General features: G+C 31.8%; 1 protein-coding gene across 1 annotated transcript; it reads right to left on the bottom strand.

Annotated features, from left to right (window-relative positions):
• Positions 1–6013: 6013 nt before the first annotated feature.
• On the bottom strand, positions 6014–6794 carry LOC132031999 (zinc finger protein CONSTANS-LIKE 9-like). Its single transcript, XM_059421831.1, has one exon. The coding sequence runs from the start codon at positions 6512–6514 to the stop codon at positions 6014–6016; it is 501 nt and encodes a 166-aa protein (XP_059277814.1). The 5' UTR covers positions 6515–6794.
• Positions 6795–9321: the final 2527 nt, after the last annotated feature.

Below are 9321 nucleotides of genomic sequence, written 5' to 3'. Positions count from 1 at the left end.
GGCGAATAAGGGATCTTGCATGTAAGATAGCATGACCCCAAACAATTGGTAGGCAATCGTGTTTTCATAAGTAATGGTCTTGCTATCAATTGCAAACGCTTAATAAATGACTCGTAAGGCCATTTTGGGTATGAACATGAGCTACGGGATGTTCAACTTTTATCCCAATCGATAAACAATAATCATCAAAAGTTTGGGATGTAAATTCTCCAAGATTATCAAGACGTATAGCCTTAATAGGATAATGCGGGAACCGTGCTCTTAAGCGTATTATTTGTGCCAATAACCGCAAACGCCAGGTTGCGAGACGATATGAGGCATACATGAGACCACCTCGAAGACGCATCTATTAGAACCATAAAATATCGAATGACCCACAAGATGGGTGAATAGGTCCACATATATCCCCATGTATACGCTCTAGAAAAGCAGAGATTCAACGTCAACTTTCATTGGTGATGACTTAGCTATCAATTTACCCGATAACAAGCGACATGAAAATTCACCACTTTCAAGAATCTTCAGGTTCTTAAGTGGATGCCCATTTGAATTTTCAATAATTCGTCTCATCATTATTGATCCAGGGTGACCTATTCGGTCATGCCAAAGCATAAAAGTACTTGAATCATTAAACTTCGGTTTACGATCGAGTGTGCTTCAATTGTACTAATTTTTGCATAATACGGATTTAAGACAAAGTTGACAATTTCTCCAAAACATATTTACGGCCTAGAGACATTCTTTGTAATGGCAAGATATTTATCATTTATTTCGTTTAATGTCTCGGTGTGATATCCATTACGGCGGATATCTTTGAAACTTAACAAGTTTCTTGGGGATTTAGAAGAGAATAATCCTCTATAACAAGTTTCGTCCCCTTAGTCGAAATATAGTAGCTCTTAGAGCCTTCAATCAATTTCGAATTCCAGAAATTGTATTAATATTTCCCCTTTTTCTACGCAAGTGAGAAAAGTATTTCTCATCTTTGAATATGGTATGTGTTGTTCCACTATCAATCACACAAATATCTTCATGATTGGTCATTGATCCAAATAAAATTTGAGGGATTTCCATAGATTCTTCAAAATGAAATATTAGATAAAGTGAATATCGAAGTAGATATTATGATTAGGTAAAGCATTACACACATTTTATTACATATATTACTATTTAAACAAAGCGTTACACACACTTCATGGAAACATAAGCACATGCAAACGACACGTATGAAATATCTAAGTTTTTACGGATCCATCACCGATCAAATGATCTATTTTTTCTTCGGGGAGTTCAAAGAAATCGCCACATCTAGATGCATGGGCTCAACATTATCTTCGAAATAAAATTTGTTTCGGCATCTTTTTACGCCCTTTTGAGAGAAGCTTGATACGACATAATTAGGTGCTTTGGCGTACGACAAGTACGTGACCGATGCCCCTTTCCTCCACATCGGAAGCATTTATTTTCTCGAATTTTTTCTTTTGCCAGTTTCATACTTTTCATCCTTCCTTTTACACTGCTGGTGGTGAAGGGTATTATTTGGTGCAAGACGAGAATCTTGATTAAAATTTCTTCCTTGACCACGGCCATGACCACGACTGGGGCCACGACCTCTTCCACGCCTAGAATGGCGAAAATTTGCCTCATTCACTTCAGGGAATGGGGCAGTACCAGTGGGTCGGCTTTCATGATTTTTCATTAATAATTCATTATGCTGTTCAGCCACTAGAAGATGTGCGATTAGATCAGAATATTTCTTGAACTTCATTTCTCGGTATTCTTCTTGCGGGGAGCATACTCGAGGCGAGAAAAGTGGAAAATGTTTTCTCTAGCATATCATGATCGGTGATATTTTCACCGCATAATTTCGAGAAATAATTTTAAACATGGCCAGAATTATATGCTTTAATAGATTTAAAATCTTGTAGCCTTAAATGGAGCCAATCAAAACGTGCTTGTGGAAGTATGACCATCTTCAGGTGGTCATATCTATCTTTTAAATTATTCCATAGAGTAAGAGGATCTTTAACGATTGAGATATTCCATTTTCAAGTCCTCATCAAGGTGATGGCGAAGGAATATCATTGCCTTGGCACGGTCTTAGTTTTGATGCCTCATTTTTATCTTTGATGATGGTGTACCGGACCATCGCATTAAGGTGAATTTCGGCGTCAAGAATCCAAGACATATAGGTATTGCGGATATATCTAAAGCTACAAATTCACGTTTGGTAAGATTTGCCATTAGTAAAGAAAAATAGAAAATCAATACCTTCGAGGCTTTAAAGTATTTGCTCGGAACGGCGAGTCTCGTCTTGATAACGTGTTATAAAATGAAGCTAAAAAAGTCACAATATTAATGGATGAAAACCATAGAAATAGAATGACAAAAGAGAGAGATTTTTACTATTCTTCCAAAATGTGTTACAAGTGTATCTCATATGAAAATTTATGCCTCTATTTATAGTAATACATATGTATTTAATATATGAAATGGTGGAAGAAAAGGGAGAGCCATTAACATGGTGGAAGAAAAAGGGAGAACCATTAACATGGTGGAAGGAGCATTATATTTGAGAAATGGACATTCATAATTTCATAACATTCTTAACATTATCCTAAAACAAACTACACACAGTAAAAAACAAAATAGTACACCCCATTAGTCAAACCGTCTAAAGATTGAGTAGAATAAATTAAATCTTATCCTAAGAACCATATGATGTGAAATTCACCGACTACAAAGATTTAGGTAAGTAAAAGTAGAAATGACTATCTGTAATTTCACTGACTACAAAGATTTAGGTACGTAAAAGTAGAAATGACTATCTGTAATTTACAAAAATAAAAATAAAAGTAGAAATGACGTGTTGGTGTTAGCCAAACATAAGCGTCCATCAGTGGTCAATCACTACACTGGATCTCTTCAGTTTCAACCCGACCCGACCCGACCCATTAAAGCTGTCTTCAGTTCTCTGGATCTTCGAAGGCGTTCTCATAGACGTTGAAGTTACACTATCATCCTGGTACCATGAAAAAAAAAAAAAAAAAAACACAATTATTCATTGATCTAATGTCATTAAAATCATAAGAAAACAAACAAAAATTAAGAATTAAAAAGATAATCTTAAAAAAACACACTTAAATTATTATTTTTTTACAAGTTTTACACTTTAACTATCAGTTATCTCCTATTTTTATCTGAACTATCACCATTTAATGTCGTAAAACATACCTATTTGAGTAGTTCATGTAGCAAACAACTGTCAGTTGACCTAATCAGCTTCGAGGTGTGTTTTAATGAAATATGAACCTCATGAAAAAATGATAGTTCGGATATATTTTTGACCATTAATTCAATTAAAAAGCAAGATATGAATAGGTGGTGGAAACTTCTGGTGCAACCAACAGTCTTAATAAACCAAGAACTCTATAGGCAGAGGGGTCCCATCTCTCTGTTCTATTTTTGTGGATCAAATTCTTGTTTGCGTATAAATACTCCACAGACAGTACACCCCCGTAACGGTATGATACGGTATTTGAAATTTTGATATGGTAATTTCGATTTTCAATTTTTAAAAATATTATATCATTATCGTACCAAATTAATTCGGTATGATTCGATATTTTAAAGTTCGGTTTGGGTATTTTATGGTGCGGTAAATCGGTATCATAATTTGTCCAACTTCAACTTACATATATTCATATCGTGGAGAATTATGACTTCTGCTACTTAAGAAACGTCTCAATTATTATGTACTAAACACTTTACACATGTAAAAATATTCAAAAAAAGTACAAACAATCCACCTCGTAAATCAATTACACAAAAAGGACGTTTAAATCAAGATAACGTAGTCAAAGTTCCAACGTTTAAATAATTAATTTTTTAATATACTAGTTTATATATTTGTTAGTATTATAATACTAAGATATATGAATTGTACATAATTATATACTTCGGTATGATATTTGCTATTTCGGTATTTTCTTTATGAATACCAAACATCGCATCGAATACCAAACTTTTAAAAATACCAAATAATCAGTATCAAGTATCATAATCCAAATCATATAAAATTTTTTAATTTCGATATGATAATCAGTATCTACCATAGCATGCCCACTCGATCCTATAAGACTAAGTGATTTTAGACGGAGTTAAAAGATTATTTTAAAAAGAATATCTTATGGCCAGTTGGCACTAATTCTTTACATGGCCCAAATCCGCAGAAAAGGAAATTCCACACCATTGAATATAAGTTTCAAAATTAATCTTTGTTACGTAGGTAACCTTATTTGCTTAAAAATCTACACATTGATTTGCCTTCCGTCACATATGAACAGTGGCTCTTTTGACTTTCAACAAAATTTTACAATAAGTAGTAATTCCAAGTGGATGATGCTATATGTCTTCCCCTTTAATTAGTTAGAAAGAAAATATATCGTGTATTTCGATTTTCAATTCTTATATCCCATTTCTTTACTAATTTCATCTTTGTTTGATAAGCTATAATTATGTAACAAGGTTTCTAAGTATGCTCCATCTTACTTGAGTATTTCAGCATTCGTTATCCATCTCTAAAAGTTTCTCCCAAAGCTGCCTCTGCATAAGTAAAGTCGGCACTAATATATACTTATTTCTTATTATTATTGCATTTTCACAAATCACATCCCTAAGCTCTCATGATTCTCTTGTCCAAAATATGCCTGATAGACTAAAACAACCATTCTGAAGTTTTAAATCGACATCTTTCATCAAAACCAAACCAAAAATAAAAAAATAAAAAAAATTGCAAGACTCTGAAATCACTTAAAAAGGTCCAAGATTGTTGCAAAATATATTTTCAGTAGATGGCATTTAATTACCTCGATATTAATAGAGCACAAAAAGAGAACATAAACCTACACCAAAAGTTCTAGACCTGTTCCTGAGTCCTGACCATCAAACTATATAAACTGTTCATTTAATATTTTAAAAGATTGTTACATTCTGCGAACAAACCTTCTAATTTCTTGATAATCTATGGAAGATTTCTTGAATTCTTAACATTATCCTAAAACAAACTACACATAGTAAAAAAAGTACACCTCAGTAGTCAAACCGTCTAAAGATTGAGTCGAATAAATTAAGTCTTATCCTAATAACCATATATGATGTGAAATTCACCGACTACAAGATTTTGGTAAGTAAAAGTAGAAATGATTTTCTGTAATTACAAAAATAAAAAATAAAACGTAGACATGACGTTAAACTTTTAGCCAAACATAAGGGGTCAATCAGTGGTCAATTACCACATTTGGATCTCTTCAGTTCTCGATCTTTGACCCGACCCGTTCTCATCCTCGTTTTGAAAATGATCTTCAAATCGCCGTCCCTTCATCCTCGTTGAAAATGAGTCTCGTCAATTTCTCGATGAGCTGTTGAAGTTCCACTATCATCCTGTGATGAAGGAAAAAAAAAAACACAATTATTCATTGATCTAATGTCATTAAATCGTTAAGAAAACAAACAAAAATTAAGAATTAAAAAACAGATAATGGTAAAAAAAAAAAAACACTTAAACTATTATTTTTTTTTCCGATTATCATCCTGTTACCATGGAAAAAAAAAAAACACAAAAAGCATTTATATAAACAAACATAATTTATGTGATTTTTTTAAAAAAGAGATAATTTAAAACACGCACTTAAATTTTAATTTTCAAATTTATTTTTGCCACATTAAAAATACTTTTAACTAATTTAAAATTAAATTAATTTTAAAAAAATTAAGCGACAACGATCAAACCATTTATAATCATTTACATACTAAAAATTGAAAACTTACCTAATTGAGCAGTTCATTAACTTAATCAAGACCTAATTAGTGTATATTATTTAATTGACGGTGATATAATAATTCAAGCAAAAAAGATATAACAACTGATAGTTTAAATGTGAACCTCACGGAAAAAATGATAGTTCACATATATTTTTGATCATTAACTCAATTAAAAAGCAAGATATGAAGTTCATACGTCATCTTCACGCATTCGCTTCAACGACTCTTCGCTGCTGCTCGATGAACCTGACGGCGGTGGTGGAGGAGGAGTAGATGACCATGGAACAACCTGAATATCCTCTAAATCAATCTCCTCCTCCTCCTGCTCAACATCATTATTATCATCTATTCTTTCGTCTTCTTCTCCATCAATTTCATCTCTACCTGCCAAGGTAGGGATAATATCTACGTACACTCTACCCTCACGAATTCTCACTTGTGGGATTATACTGGGTGTATTATTGTTGTTGTTCGAGCATCTTTCACATACAGAGACTGTCCGGCCAATCTTCGCACCTGTAGCCGACCAAGCCGTTGGCGATTGGCACACGTGGCATAGTAACGACCTCGAGTGCTTCGCTACAAGAAAGTTCGCCGAGTGCACCTTCATATCACAGTCCCAACACAAATTCGCATGGTCTGATTCACAGTATATCCTAGCCAATCCATTACAAAGTTCACAATTTTTCATCGTTGAAAAATATTTTCATTGCTAATAAGGAAAAAATAAAAATATTTCTAAGAGAAAATTGAGAAAGAATTATAGGGATAGAAAATTGGAGTAATTCTGTTTGGAAAGAGAGAAAATTGAGAGAAGAGAAGTAGGGAATGGTGAGATCAAAAAGGAGGACCAACTTCCAGCCCTTAGCTGAAACAACCTCAACTTTGAATAAATTCACGAAAATACCACGGGTTATTTTGATAATGAAGAAGTTCAGTAGAAGGGTATTAATGTGATCTTGAAGACTCGAACAGAAGTAATCCCCCATCCCAAAATAAGTACTACTCCTTGAGGGCAAAAAAAAAAAAAAAAGGAGAAGAGGTTTTTAGTATATTAAGAAGGTATTTCATTCTTTTTTTAAATTTATTTTGATATATTTTTAATTTAATGAATAAATTTGATGTTTATGATAGTTTCAAAGTTTCTCTTAATTAATAAACCTCTTAAGTTTTTGGAGTAAGTGAATCCTTAATTTATGTGCTTAAGTTTAAAATCTCAATTATTTTGAATCGGAAGGAGTATCTCTGTTTCAATTTGTGTGTTATTTTTCATTTTTTGTGATTCAAATTATGTAAACTTTGATTAATATTTTATAATATACTTTTTCATTATATAGACATGAGAAAAATTGAGACTTATAGTACGCTTTTTATATAGTTTTTGATTATCCAAATTTTAAATTTTATAATATTAAGTTGATCTAATTTAATTTAACTTAAATATTAATTAAATTTATCTCGAAGCGAAGTTTTAAATGCCATATATAAATTTAAATATAAAAATGTAGCTCTTTTCATAAGAAAAACAATAAAGAAAGTATCACATTAGTTGTCCTTAGAGGTAGTGGTTATTTCTTGAGAATTGAGAAATACTAAAAAAAAGTAGTAATTATTTTATCGGGTGGTAGAAACACTTAATCCCACCGTTCAATTTACCGTAGTTACCGTTGGGATTAAAGTAATGATTTTTAAAAAATAAAGTAAAGATTTTTAAAATTTATGATTCAAAATAAACCTTAAACATTTATATTGGCCATAAATTATCTCATTAAAGATAAAAATATAATTTTAAAGTTAAACTATTTAAATAAATAATTGCCTTTGTTAACATGGTTATTGTGTGGTTATCTTGGCTTTGGGTCGAAGAATATTGGAAAGTGTAAAACCATAACCAAAGCAATTTCGTGTTTTTAAATGTCTAAAACCTTAGCGTTAAACCAAGTAAAATAATAACCAGGAGCATTTTGATGAAGCTATTATCCGGTTTGTCGCTTTTTCAATTTAGTGACTAGACTTGACAGGATTTTCAAATATTCTCTTGTACATCATTTCAAATTTCTTTGGAGTTTTGGCGCTTAGAAGCTCACAACGAACGTATGTGAGGGAAGCCTTCGATGGCAATGTAAAATGAAAAGAGAGTTAGGGTTTTAAAGAAAGAAGCGTTGGTCTCTGTTGCCTCATAAGAATGGTAATATTATCAACCGCATTCTTTCGTCACCTTTTATCAGGCTGGTGTGGTCTCTTGCCTATATTTGCGGGGACTATTACGGGCCTTAAAAATAAGTAGACCAAAATTACATTTAATTAAAAGGTATAAAATATCTTTAATTATTTATGAAAAGTTTATTATACATATAGGATAATTGTAGTTATGTATATAATTACTTCGATTTAGTTTCTTGTTGTTATTTTTTCTATGAAATAAAATAAAATATTATCGATTTTTCAAATTTAAAATGTGGCAAATCAAACTTTTGGATAATTAAAAGTGTTTTTAAATTCGAGGAGAGAGAATATATATTTCTTAGAATTGCGAACTACTAAAGAAGCAATTCTTTAATATAATGCAATTTTTAATTATGTCTTGAATTTATAAAATGACAATTATTTTGGGCTAATTTTTTTTTCTTATTTTGGGACCGAGAGATGTTCAGAAATGGACAACGAAACGACAAAGTATTAATACGGAGATGTTTCCTGTGGTTCAAACAGGATAATTTGCTTTGGGCAGATGACGTGGCAGAATGAGCCTGAGGGGAGAATTTGATTTGCTGACGTGGATTCATTTGGGCCTAATTTTAAAGGCTGTGGGCCACGTGAACCAATAACTAATGGTAGGAGTCTGTTGGGCCCACAGGACATCATTGACTATTTGAAGAAAATAAAAGATGCAAACATCATTGAGAATTTTATATATTCCCTCCGTCTCAATTTATGTGTTTGAATAGAAATTCTCAAACTGAAATAAACAATTGACCGATTTGGTAAAAAAATGTTGATAAGTTATTTTTGTTAAAATAAGTAATATACTCTTAAGATTTTTTTATATATAAAATTTTTTAAAAAGAGAGAAACGATAAATATAGAACGAATATGATATTAAGGATCTTATTTCTAAATAATATTTTGAGAATTAAGAGAAAATATTAAGAAGTGTTGGTCAAACTGAAAATGCTTATAAATCAAAAAAATCATAAGTTGGGAGGGAAGGGGAAATTTGTGGCTTTTCGATGATTTTAGCACATAAAACACTTGACTCATAAACATTTTGGATGTTAGCCAAATTTGTAAATAAAGCAACAAATGCGTATTAGCCAATTTGCAGCACCCTCTAAGAAGGTGCGCTGGAAAACGCATTGCCAATATCAAGAAAAGGCCTTATTGAATTTTGTCTTTCATTACTTCTGAGTCATAAATCTTAATCACATAATGAAATCAAAGGGATGGTCAGAATCTTAAGATGAATTTACAAGCAATAATATACTTTTGGGTGTTTAA

This window comes from Lycium ferocissimum, chromosome 9, assembly GCF_029784015.1.
Source record: "Lycium ferocissimum isolate CSIRO_LF1 chromosome 9, AGI_CSIRO_Lferr_CH_V1, whole genome shotgun sequence".
In the NCBI taxonomy this organism is placed as follows: Eukaryota; Viridiplantae; Streptophyta; class Magnoliopsida; order Solanales; family Solanaceae; genus Lycium; species Lycium ferocissimum.
Note: the sequence above shows the minus strand (reverse complement) of the source record. Positions and strands in the feature narration are given on the sequence as shown.